The 13,858-nt window shown below is 32.3% G+C and overlaps 1 protein-coding gene across 3 annotated transcripts; it reads left to right on the top strand.

Moving 5' to 3' along the window:
• The first annotated feature begins 5,191 nt into the window (after window positions 1-5,191).
• Window positions 5,192-9,849, top strand: LOC106454250 (glutathione S-transferase T3-like). 3 transcript variants are annotated; one of them, XM_048739306.1, is made up of 4 exons: window positions 5,192-5,522; window positions 5,876-6,070; window positions 6,155-6,292; window positions 6,392-9,849. In XM_048739306.1, the coding sequence occupies exon 4, from the start codon at window positions 8,363-8,365 to the stop codon at window positions 9,641-9,643; it is 1,281 nt and encodes a 426-aa protein (XP_048595263.1). In that variant the 5' UTR covers window positions 5,192-5,522; window positions 5,876-6,070; window positions 6,155-6,292; window positions 6,392-8,362; the 3' UTR covers window positions 9,644-9,849. All 3 variants share the same exon structure in this region, with proteins under 3 accessions (XP_048595263.1, XP_048595264.1, XP_048595265.1).
• Window positions 9,850-13,858: the final 4,009 nt, after the last annotated feature.

Raw genomic sequence — 13,858 nt, 5'->3', positions numbered from 1 at the left:
ATTTAATTTATTTAAAATTAAAATTATTTAAAATTCTGAATTTTAAATAAATTCAAATTATAATATATTTGAGGTTAAAAACAATATTCAAAATATATTATAAAACGAAACGTCGATGTAGGCTCGACGTAAACATTTACAACTAATTACCGTCGAAATGATTTACGAGTCTTTTACATCGAAGATTTTACGTGGTCTTTACATCGAAATTTTACGTGGAGTTTACATCGAAACATTTACGAGGGTGTTACAACGAAACAATTTACGTGTGCTTTACATCGAATCCATTACGTGGAGTTTACCACGAAATTTTACGTGTCATTTACGACGAATATCTGCCCTGCGCTTTACGAGGAATATATTTCGTCGTAAACGTAACAAGTCATTTACGACGAATCGTCGGTTACGACGGGCGTTTTACGACGAAACGTGTTTCGAAGTTCATTCGTCGTAACACTCCGTTTACGACGAAGTTACAACGTATATTGCCCTCGTAAAAAATATGTTTTCTTGTAGTGGTATATAATATTATTGAACTTTCAATACAGCTACAAAGTTATAAAACTCACGTGTTAATTCACTTAATATTAGTCTCTTATGACATGCTTATGTGCTAGTTATATGTTGACCAGATTCTTTTTTTTTTTGTCAACTGACCAGATTCAATTAGCAGTTCGCCTAAAACGCGCGTTATATAGCTGGTAAATAGTAACACAAGGGGGCGACTGGTTTTCCCGTTATCATCTGTAAATGCAGGTTTTGCGGTTAGTAGCGGTTGTCGGCAGTTTGCAACAATCACTCAAATCGCTTTAAACTGCTCCAAATCTCGTAAATTCAAAAGCTGGTTCCAGCTAGCGTTTGCGGTTTCGGGAGGGTAAAATTTTTTTCTTTTTTTAAAAAAATAATATATATACAAAAGTAAAAATTTTTAATAAAAATTTTAAAATTGAAATTATGAAAATATTAAAATAAATCTATTATATTTTAATTAATATTATAAAATTTTATAATAAAAAAAATTTCAATAAATTTTCAAAAATTAAAATTATAACTTTCTAAATATATGTAAATATTGTTAATTTATAAATTGTAAATATATGTAAATATTGTTAATTTATATATGTAAATATAAAATTTATATTTAGAAAGTTATAATTTTATGATTTTTGATATTTTTATAATTATATTAAATGTAAATATTATTAATTTATTATTAGACTGTTACCGTATTTGGTAGTTAACCAGTCATAAGTCACCCGCAAACGCACCAATTTTTAACCGTAGTACCAGTCGTAAAAATATCTTAAAACCACTAGAAACCGTAATCGTCCGCATCCACACTCCCGTAACCGCAACCGCAACCGCTGCGTTTGAACCAGTCAGGCCCTAAAAAACATTATTTTGAATATATAGCACAATTTTATTTGGCAACATTTGTAATAATTAAATGCATATACAACTAAACTGACACTTCGTTCGTTTCAAATGATATTTGTTTTAGAGTTTCATACATATTAATAAAATATATTTAATTTTGATTATAAATATTATATTTATGATTAACTATGTTCTTACAATTTTTAGCCAATAGACGTTTAAGAAACATAATTAATTTTTGTAAAAAAATGTAATTTATCAATATTACATAATGAAAGGTGCATTAAAATATAAAATGATATATGTCCAAATTTTTTTATTTTTGAAACAAATTCCTTCCATTTAGCATTTACTATTATGTTTAAGGATTTGAGTTGACAAAAAAAAGGTTTAAAGATTTTAATTTCTTGGCCAACAAACTATTTAAAAAAAAACTTCATGTGGTATATTATATTGTAATATATAATACTTCTTCCGTTCCATTAAAATAGACTTTTTTAGAAAAAAAATGTTTCAAAAAAATATAGTTTTGTGTTTTTTATGAAAATTGTAAACTTCAAGAAAACTAATTGACTTTGTTGAATTATTATTGATTAAAAATTATTAAAAATTGAAAATTAAAAAAAATGATATATTTATTATGGTAGTTTAATGTGTTTTTTTATTTAATAAAAATACTAAAAAATCTATCTTTGTGAAACAGAGAGAGTATCTCACCAGTAGAACCACCTGCTCTCTCCTCAGCAGTCTCAGTGTGAAGTAAATTCTAGTTTTGTTGTTAAAAAGAAATTCTCAATCATATATTCATTTTGGTATATATATATTGCTTATTATAATTAGTTTTTGTCAATAATGTAATAAAGCAATTCGTGATCGATGCTTTTACGATTTTTCATATGCAATCGGTGGGGCTCTACTTTTTAAATTATTGAATTCTTATTTTCCATCATAACAAATATGTTTTGATTGGTCAATTTCGTCAATCAAGCAGTATTTTAACTGCTTAGAAGTCAAATGAGTCTTTTATCTATTGTTTTTCATAAAAATATAGTACATACTCGAAAATCTCTATGATCTCTACCTTAGAACCTCGGGCATCATCAGATCTCGATTTCTTGAATGATCGTTAGTTTCAGTTATATACCTTTTTTTATAGTAAATGTTCAAAAATTATTTTATATTAGTAAGGCTTTCAAAAGTGGGATCCAAGATCAAGTAACGTAGCGCCAGTCTGCCCCTTTCAGTATTTATTAAGAGTTGAAGTAAATCACGATTATCCAAATAAATATACGCATCGGTAAATTGGTGAAAGGTTCTGTTAAAAGGGTTAATCGTTTGGGTAGTATATTTAACATTGTTATTAATACATTCAAACCATTGGAACAAATCTAATTTTATAACAAAACTACACTATTTTAGAATAAAAACCTGAAAAAGGTAATGTTACATCAGAGATGCCTTCATATATGGTATATAAACTCGTACGTATATGTTTTGTGGGTGTTAACACTGTTAGATTCGGGTTTATTACGAGTTTTCAACTTAAAATCAATTGGTAATTAGTGGATTGGCTCTAACATTTTATATATTATTTAATGTCCCTTAGAATTTTTTTTTTTTTTGACATCATAATAGACTAGAAGCCTATAGAGCCACCGGTTCAGATAGCCAAACCGGAGGTAATGTCCCTTAGAATTTCTAATGTGAGATATATATCTCTAATACCCCTCCTTGAGATGATGGCTTTTATCGGCCAGAAATCTCGGAACTTTTTAAGATATTTATACTCGGTCGAGCGAGTTTAACACGACCTTTATACCCGGTCGAAAAGATTAATCACGACCTCTATACCCGATCGGAAGGGTTAATACTAATTAAGAGTTTGAGTATTTAGGATATGAGTGCTGATACCATGTTAGATTCAGGTTTATTATGGACTTCCAACTTAAAACTAATTGGTAATTAGTGGATTGATCATAACCTTTTATATATTACTTAATGTTCCTTAGAATTTCCGATGTGGGATATATCCCTAATAAACACCATCTCTTTTTGAATTATATGTCATGATTCAAATAGTAGAAAATAAAAAATCAGCACAAACAGTAACGACTAGTACATGTAAAAAGAACAATGTGGGTTTTATTACTACTAGTTTTGGACTTTAAAGAAACATATGGGTCATTGGCAATTCATGTGGCTGTATGTGAGTGTGTCCTAGCAACCAAGCAAATGCAAAATAAAGGAGATATTGAAGAGATAAGCCAAAGTGAACATGGGACATGTCTTCAACTCTTAAGCTAATGTTTTTAGTTTTTGTGAATTTTCATTGGCATTGTAACATGTGAAATTGTACTATAACATGTGGTATGGCCTCTCTGGCCATGATTGTATAATAATGTGTACATAATATTAAATATATATTTCGAAATTTTTTGCTTTCTTTGATTCTGGTAATTGGACTTGGGATTTCATGATAAAATCTTCCGGGTTCTCATAATCTAGCTACAATAGATACCACATATATCATAATAATGGGATCTGCATTGTGGTTAGATTTGCAATATAATCATTTACTTAGTCAATGATCTATATTTGATTCGGAAAAAAATATTGCTAGATCAAAGAAGGTTAGTATCAGCGGCCGTCTACTAGCAAATACAATTTTAACTTTCGTAAAGTTTTTTTTTTCTTTTGATCAATGCGAGTCGTCTGTGACTCGAGCTGTTGGTGCTATAATCCTGAGGGATACATGTAATTTTTTTGTTTCCATTGTCAATGAAAAAACGTTGCAAAAAAAAAAAAATTGTTGTGTTTGTTCAAACTTTGTTTTTATAGAAATACTATATGATATGCCAAATGAAATTCAATAGGTTTCTCGTAGTAACTCACAACCCAAACAAAAAAAATTGCGAACCGAACTTTTGGTAGTTGCAACCCTAATTTACAACTTGAAGTGGTTATATTGTTCAAAATGTGATTGTCGCATTAATATAACCACGTCCTAATCAAAATACAGTATATCTCTTATTTGGTCCAAAAGGTATAAATGTTTAATATTCTATCACAAAAAACAAATCAATGTGTGGTGTTTACAATAGATGATACACATAAAAAGTTATGTCTGCTTCTTTTATTATTGGTACTAGGTAAAGAACCCGTGCGATATCGCACGGAAACTCATTTTGTAAAAAAAAAAATACCACATTTTATATAATTGTTTTTTGAAGAAATACATGTGTTACGAAAACATCTTACATGCAGTTATATTTTTTATTATAAAATTACAATATGTCAATACCAATTAGTAATCACACACATTATATCTATGCATTTTTAAATTATTACCGTGAACTAATTTTATTAAAAACATCTGCGAATTTGTAAAATTTATACTTGTTATATAAAGCATTTTATTTAACTATCAAAGAAGTTCATTTATCATCAAGGTATAATAAAATAAGGTGAAAAATATAGAACTTTTAATTTTAATGAACTTTAAAAATGTATGATATCAGTAAAATGAGAAATAACCACAAACCATTTCAATAAAAAATATTCTAAATGAATAAGATTCATAAGTGCATATATCATATATTGTTTTACTGGAAATATTTGTAGAATAGTTTATTGGTGAAAGTATTAATTTGTTTCAGTGATTGTTATACCATCAGAATTAGAACTTAAAGTATATGAATTATCTTTATAATAAAAATTATTTTTATTGTAAAAATAAATTCACTCAAAAATGACATATAGACATTGTCTTCAGCCTCATTGTCAATGTTATTTTCATGTATAATATATCATAAGAGCATCCACATTGAAGGATGTAATGGGGTTCATGGGCTCAAGTTCCTAGGCCCGGATTTTTAAAAGAAATGTTTTAATGGGTTTATTTCCGCGATCCGCTTCTTACGAGTGACTCGGTATGAGGCGGGTTCACGCCAGGTGTCACGGTTCCATTGGCGCCGCGTTGTTGACGTCACGACGACGAAAGCGGAGAGAAATTCATTTTCTCATTTTCCAGAAAAGACTAGGGTTTTTCCCCGAGAGGCGAACTGTCGAGCGATTTTGATCTTTCTTCACGTTTCTCCACTTTTCTCCATCGAATCGACGACGGAGTGTCTCCTCGACGAGAATAGGTGAGTGTCGAGTTAATTACCCGTTAGATCGAAGCGTTTTGATGTCGATTAGTGGGGTTCTCAAATTAGGGTTCAAACTTGATTTTGGGGGTTTCGCTTCTAGGGTTCCAAATCGTCATCTGGGTTACATTTTGGGTAAGATCGAACCGTATAGTTGTCGATTAGTTGGGTTTTGGAGGTAGGGTTCAAACTCGAGTTTTGGGGGTTTCGATTCTATGGTTCCGAATCGTCATCTGGGTTTCATTGTGGGTTAGATCGAACCGTTTTGTTATCGAAAAGTGGGTTCCATTATGGGTTCCGTTCATGATATAATTTTGTGATTTTGTTGTAAGCCGTTTGCTTGACTGGTTCAGATGGATCCCGCAGAGGAGATAAGAGATACAAAGAGGCATCAGGAGTACTGCAACATGTTGGGATACGTCGCAGATTCCGAATATGGGATTCCTAGAAGATGTCCCTGTGGTGGGAGAATCATTGACGAGGTTCGGGTGAAGGAGGAGCACGACACTCATCCTGGGAAGCGCTTCTTCAGCTGCATAAACTACGAGGTAAGAGATACTTCAACAGACTCATATATTAGTATAAAAATTTATGTTTATGTTGTCTGATGTTTTTTTTTTGTTGTCCCCAAGGCTGATGGATTTCATTATCGTCAGCCTTGGGTAATAGGCGTCCAGGAGGAGATCGAACGCCTGCGTAAGCGTGTAGAAGAGGCTGATGAGGTGATCAAGTTGGTGCCCAATCTCACCAAACAGATTGAGAGTGTTGAGGTTAGTGTCGTTTTTTAAGAGTAGCTCATAGGAATTAATACTGGTAATGTTTGGGTTTTTTTTAATTCACTAACAAGGTTTCTATGTTTCCATGTGCAGGCACAGGTTAAAAGGCTAAGTTTGCTGCTTGATCACCTCACTGGAGACGTTTATAACCTCACAGTGCAGATGGCTAATCTGGAGAAGGTCTGCTTTGAATGAAATTGTTAAGGTAAACACTCTAACTAAAATAGTTCCCTAGAAGTAGTTTCCTTGTAGGTTGCTTGGTTGAACTTCACTAGGTAGACTAGGAAGTAAAGTAGATGTTCATAAATCTAGTTTCTGTGTTGTATTAATTGATATGCTTTGAAAGTGATGTGATGCTCTCTATAGTACGAACTGAACTAGGGTAGTTGGTTGCTGTGTTGAATGCTTGAAAGTGGTTGTGTTTTGATGAATGCTATCTGTGTAATACTTGTTAGCGTTTTAAAAATGAGATTTGATGTGTAATGAATGCTCTCTGTTCGCGTTTTTAAAATGTGATTTGAAAGTGGTTGTCTTTTGATGAATGCTATCTGTGTAATCAATGTTTGGTAGTTAGAAACGCAAACCAAAATATTAGTTTAAAAACATAGTCAATCTTTCTTTAGAAAACACATACCAACTTTAGAAAACACATACCAACTTTGAAACACACCAATCGAAACCCAATGGATCCGCTTTCCCTTACTTCTCCCGGCCCTGTGAACATAGACGTAGGGTCTTCTGATGTTCCTAAGCCGGTGGAAAGGAAAAAGTGGACAACACAAGAAGACTTAGTCCTTATAAGTGCTTGGTTAAACACAAGCAAGGATCCCATAGTTAGTAACCAGCAGAAGTTAGGGTCGTTTTGGAAAAGAATTGAGGATTATTTCAATTCAAGCCCTCAGCTCACAGGCTCTGCTTCTAGAGAGTGGAGTCAGTGCAAGCAGAGGTGGGGAAGGCTCAATGACCAGGTGTCTAAGTTTGTGGGAAGCTATGAGGCCGCTTTGAAGGAGCAAGCTAGTGGCCAAAATGAGAACGATGTCATGAAGTCTGCCCATGACATCTTCTTCAACGACTACCACAGCAAGTTCATACTTGAACATGCGTGGAGGGAGCTGCGGTTCGATCAAAAATGGAGGTCTATCTCTTTACCAAGAGATGGTGCAAAGGAGAAAAGGAAGGAATCTGCAGAGACGGTGCCTGACTCGGAAGAGGCAAGGCCACCTGGTGTTAAGGCTTCCAAAGCAGCCAAACGCAAGAAGAATGGGAATGAAGCTGCATATGATCGACTACAGAGCATTCTAGACTTGAAACAGAACATATCCAAACAGAAACTACTAGATCGTCTCCTCTCAAAAAAAGAAGCTCTCACTGATAGTGAGATGTCTCTGAAGGAGAAACTCGTAGCTGAGATGCTTTGATCTGGTCAGTGATTAGTTGCGTAGTTGTTTAGGTAGTTGTTTAGGTAGTTATAATGTTTTGTTGATTATTTGCTAACTTGATTATTGCTTACTTGGTTACTAACTATTTGTCTTGCTTCTTCTTTTGTTTTTTGTTGTGCAGGTCACGGGTTCAACTTCTACTGGCGTGTTTGGTTCTTTCTGCAGGTCACGGGTTGTACTAGCTAGTGGTGTAGTTGTGGTTGTAGTAGGTGTGTTTGTGTCACGGGTGTGAAAGGTCACGGGTTGTACTAGGTAGAGCTGTAGTTGATGAATTATGTTTGTGTCACGGGTGTGAAAGTGTAGTATTTTGTTGGTTTCTACACTTCACGTGTGTTGTAAAACAATGACTATATAATCTATGTCTCATTTATGCATTGCTCTCAAATATTGTTCACCTCTTTTTCTCTTAAACTTGTGCTTCTTCATCGCTTCTCTGCAGAACAATAAGAACACAACTATCATCCTCTATCTTCTTTAAATCATATAGCACAAAACACTCAAGCCGACGCCACAAAACAGTCAAAACAAATTTTTTTCTTTAATATCCTTTTTTTTTTTTAACACTTAGCCAAATATTCCTATTCTATCTCCACCTTTTTTTAAAACCTTTAATCATATTTTTAAAATGTCATCCTCATCGTCAGATGGCGTAGATGAAGCTGTTGAAGAATGGTTCGATGAAGAATTTGATAATCTCGTCGACTCCCTAGTTAATGATCAAGCAAAAAAACCAAAGAGACGGGCTTACTACGAAAGACATCGGGAAGAAGGACACAATCAACTATGGAATGACTATTTCAGGGAACATGCTACATACCCACCGGAAATGTTTAGAAGACGTTTTCGAATGCACAAGCCATTGTTCCTTCGCATTGTGGATGCTTTAAGAAATGAAGTTCCATACTTTCAGCAAAGAAGAAATGCTCACGGAAGGTACGGCCTATCTACACTACAAAAGTGTACAGCAGCTATACGTATGCTAGCATATGGTCAATCAGGAGATACGTATGACGAATATCTCCGACTAGGTGAAAGTACTGCACTTTTATGTTTAGACAATTTCACTAATGCGATAATACAATTGTTTGGCGATGAGTATCTAAGAAAACCTACAGCTGATGATCTTCAACGATTACTGGATATTGGAGAGTTACGCGGGTTCCCAGGAATGGTTGGCAGCATCGACTGTATGCATTGGGAGTGGAAAAATTGCCCAACAGCTTGGAGAGGACAGTACACACGTGGTTCAGGAAAGCCGACAATTATCTTAGAGGCGGTGGCATCACAAGATCTTTGGATATGGCACGCATTTTTCGGACTTCCAGGTACCCTCAACGATATTAATGTTCTTGATCGGTCACCGGTTTTTGATGACGTTATACAAGGTCGAGCTCCTAAAGTCAATTTCAAAGTCAACAACCACAATTATCGTATGGCGTACTATCTTAGCGACGGAATTTATCCGAAATGGTCAACATTTATCCAATCAATCTCACTTCCTCAAACTCCAAAAGCACAGCTATTTGCTCAACATCAAGAAGCCGTAAGAAAAGATGTCGAACGTGCTTTCGGAGTATTGCAAGCGAGGTTTGCAATAGTTAAAAACCCAGCATTACTTTGGGACAAGGAAAAAATAGGAAGGATTATGAGATGTTGTGTCATACTGCACAACATGATAGTAGAGGACGAACGCGACAGATTCACTCAGTTTGATACAGATGAATTCGAATCAGGAGAGTCAAGCAGAAGTTCCCAGGTTGATGTCGTCTCCTCTACGGAAAGCCTTTCTAATGTCGGTGAAATGCGTGGGACTCGCAATCAAATTCGGGATCAACAAATACATCATCGTTTGAAAGCTGATTTAGTTGAAAATATATGGCAAAAGTTTGGTAATTTTGATGAATAATCTTTGTATGTTTAAGATTTCTCTATGTATTAAATAATTTTAAACAAAAAAAAAATAAAAAATCATTTAAATTTCTAAGAACCCCATGTTCGGGTTCACTAATGGAAGAATACAATCAATACAAGTTCATCACTATTTCTGACCCCACCACAAATATAATAAAAAAATCATATGAACCCCAAGAGGGGGTTCATTGATGTGGTTGCTCTAACAATAACGGTTGTGAATTTCAGTGAAGTTGAGAGACTATATTTTATAACATGTAACTCTAAAAAGTTCTAGTTCAATTAAAAATATTTATTTTATAAATATATTTATATGAGTAATCACAACTTTTAAAATGAAGATAAAATCTTTTAAGTTAATTGGAATTACTAAAAGTTATTTTTTTCAAATGATATTTATATGAATAGTCACAACTTTTTAATTTAAATATATTTAAATAGTCATATTCTTTCAATTTAAAAGTAATTATTTTGTAAAGATACTTATATGAGTAGACACAACTTTTAAAATGAAGACAAAACCTTTCAACTTAAATGGAATTCACAGTCTTTAGATTTAATTGAAATTGAAAAATCAAAATGTTTTATGATATTTTCTTTTATTGTTCGGCCAGGATAATACTTTGAAATTGAAATTCTTTAACCTTTGATATTAATATCTTTTATGTTAATATGAAAGTTCTGTTGGATTGTTGCTTTGTCAACCTTACGTGTAATATAAGGTTCTTTTTCTTTGTTAATAAGACTAACTGTTTTACGCGTATGGTCACCTCTCGTTCACCCAAAAAAACGTAAGATCACCTGTTGAACAGACATGTCTATTCACTTCTAAACAATATTTTATCAACACCCGATATCTTCAATCTATAAAAAAACATCTATTGTTTACGTATATGTTCTACTTTCTGATAAACAAACTCCCCTAATCTTGTTAAAAAAAAAAAAACAAACTCCCCTAATCCTCTCGGGTCAAATTCGAATCAGAAAATGTGTTAATAAATGAATTTCAATTCAAGTATAGCACTGATCTCCTTTTAAAAGTCATTCATAAAATTGAAACTTTTCTTTTTTATAATTATAGTAAGATATACATTAACACTTTTGCTATTATTCAATGGGTTCAAGTCAATCCTCTGCCTCTTGCATTCGATTATAGGGTGGAAGAACAACAGCAAACTGGATGCAATTAGATCATATTAGAAGCTGTTATTACGCAAAAAGAGAACATAAATACTGTAGGTTTTTCATATACTTTCTCATTACAAGAATTCATTGGTAACCTAGTAACTGCATATAACCTTTTTTTCCACCATTTTATTAGTTCGATAAGTGAAAATTTTATTTTGAGAAATGTATATCAGAGACTATTTATAGATTTTCAAAAAACATGTGAATAGTCACAACTATTCAATTTGAATAGACACATTCTTCCAGTTTAAAAGTAGTTATTTTCAAAAGATACTTATAAGAATAGTCACAACTTTTCACATTTTAAAAAATATTTATGTGAACTTTTTGAAAAGACACAACCTTACAACATTGAACTTCTAGAAAATACACAATCTTTTAAACATTTTTTTTTAAAAGACACAACTTTTCAATATAGAAAAGACACAACCTTACAACATAGAACTTTTAAAAAAGACACAACCCTTTACACATCTTTTTCAAAAGACACAACCTTTCAACATAAGTTGGATTCACAACTTTTGGAATTAATCAGGATTCCTATTATTAGTAGATAGTACTATCGGAATAATTATAGAATCGATAAACCTTTTAATATTTTTTATCTCCGTTAAATTACTGGATTGAAATGAATAGCTGAATAGTTCAAATAGATTAATAACCTTAAAAACATCCGTTAGGGGTCTTTTACTCCAAGAATGAGCAGGAATGCCAATATATCCGGCGTTAAAACACAACAAAAGTAACGTCTGTCCTCTTGAAATACAAGGTTTTAAAATATCGAAGGACAATTCCTTTTATTTATTTTTTCTAAAAATAGTTATATATTATTTTATATAGTTTTTGGTTATACAAAACAGTGCTCTTATTTTAGAAAAAAATCTTTCTTTATTTCTCATATGTTGTAAGTCGATGCAAGATAACATGAGGGAAAAAGAAAAGTAACAACTAAAAAGAATGTATGGAATGATAGAAATTATAATTTCTGAAATTTAATGGAATGGAATCAGCATTCCACTTATTCCAAAACGTTTTTGATTTAGAATGATTTTTCAAATGATAATTAATTTTTTTTTCTGGAATGGTAAGTAATGTTATGAAATGAAATATACATTCAATTTTTTAATTGTAACTGGTGAAATTTTTTTGGAATGCACATGAATTAAACATTCAGGAAGTTTTAATTCTAAAAAAATACATTCAAGTTGCAGCCAAAGAAAATCTTCCATCCACATTCTGTATACAATAACATTTTCATATAAACCAGTTATTCAACCATATTTTATAAAAAAACTGTTTAAAACAATGGGTAAAAATTTATGGGCAGCAAACCAATAATACTAAATAGTTACTTTTATTTTAATATATGTTACATGTTTTGTACTTGTAAATAATTAAACAAATGACTTGTTATTCAAGCGAATCATAAACGAGTATTCGATTTTACGGTTCCAAATACGATTAAGCAGCAAGTACGGACGAATAACAAGTAACCGTATACGATGACAGAAAAAAAGGAGACATGTAATCATGTCCATTCCTAATAATCCTAAAACATCTATTAATTTTTCAAAATTACACTATTCCATACCAAATATAAAATATAGTTACAAAAATATATATACTTATCATAATTCTGTATTCCCATACTGATTTTTTCGGTTTTGGCAATTTAGCTAAATAATATACAATCTTCAACCTTCGGTTCAGCGTCTTATTCGGCTCAGCCAGCCCTTCCTTTAAGGCCATGTTAGACTTGTCAGTTGAATCAAATCCATAATATCAATCCGTTCTTCTCGCAGTTGGCAACTTTGTCTGTTTCTACAAGTTTTGTCTTTTTATACTTTTGTCTTTTTTCCACAAGTTTTTTTCTCTTTTACAAGTTTTTAACCTTTTTGAATTGAATTCAGCTATAACTCCAGCACCATTTACATCCTTGTAGTACGATTGTACTCCAGGTATATTGTGTAGCTAGTTTCCATAAATGGAAGCGATCTTTACGATGTCAAAATAACCTAAGAAGATGAAAAATTGTATAGCAAAACTTGGGCTGGATAGGAATCAATCAAATGCTTTGTACGCCTAAACAAAATAAAGATGTGTTATGAACCACTGGATCCAGTTTGAACATTATATTTAATGGTTAAGGCCCATTTAAGTTTTGTTTACAAAAGTTTAGTAGCTTTTGCTTGTGCAGGAAGAAACTCCCAAGGATGACTTGGACTTAGTTTCTTGTGGCGGAACGAGAAAGGATAGACATTAACAAGATGGGAACTGGATTGTTTTATTTAGATATTGCCAAGATGGATGAAGGGTGCTCATTGGTTCTTCAGGAGATGAGACACTAGGTTGCATCTGCTTGTGGATAAACTCATGTGCGAAAGCATGTTGTCAATTAAGGGTGCAAGTGCACCCACAAAAATAATAAAGTTTACATATTTAAGCCTAAAACCAATTGAATTTGTTAGCTAAATTGGTAAAAACTATATTGTGCACCCATAGTTTTCAACTTCAATTCCTTCTAAAGTTTTTTCTTATAAAATGATACATCCATAGAATAAATCTTGCTTCGTCCTAAACTGACAAACGTAAAAACATTATTTTACCTTTTCACATGAATAAGTACATCACTGATGTTACAAAGAGATTATACAATACTCAATACAACACACAAAATTTTCATTTAACTGATATTAATAGTAGTGATCACTCTTTTACCATGTAAAGAAGCTCTGCAGAGGAAAAATATGACTCTTTTACAATAAACATAATAAGCTTGTCTTCAGCAACCATTTTAAAGAACATATAGCTTATGCACGTCGATCAGTTAACACGATATCATCAAGATCGAAGCTTTTGTACAACATTGAATTGATATCATAGATAAATACCAATACCTCAAACTGTTCCTCAGATATAAATTGATACAATAGTTTTTTTTTTTTTTGAGAACTAAATTGATACAACAGTTAACATTACATGAAAACCAATAAAGCTAAAATGCCAATCTTTACAAATTTAA

Source organism: Brassica napus, chromosome A9, assembly GCF_020379485.1.
Source record: "Brassica napus cultivar Da-Ae chromosome A9, Da-Ae, whole genome shotgun sequence".
Classification (NCBI taxonomy): Eukaryota; Viridiplantae; Streptophyta; class Magnoliopsida; order Brassicales; family Brassicaceae; genus Brassica; species Brassica napus.
This window is presented reverse-complemented; position numbering and strand designations above follow the sequence as displayed.

Bases quoted from the DNA above. Each gene is read 5' to 3' on its own strand.
- LOC106454250 (XM_048739306.1), top strand. From the start codon at position 8,363: ATGTCATCCTCATCGTCAGATGGCGTAGATGAAGCTGTTGAAGAATGG.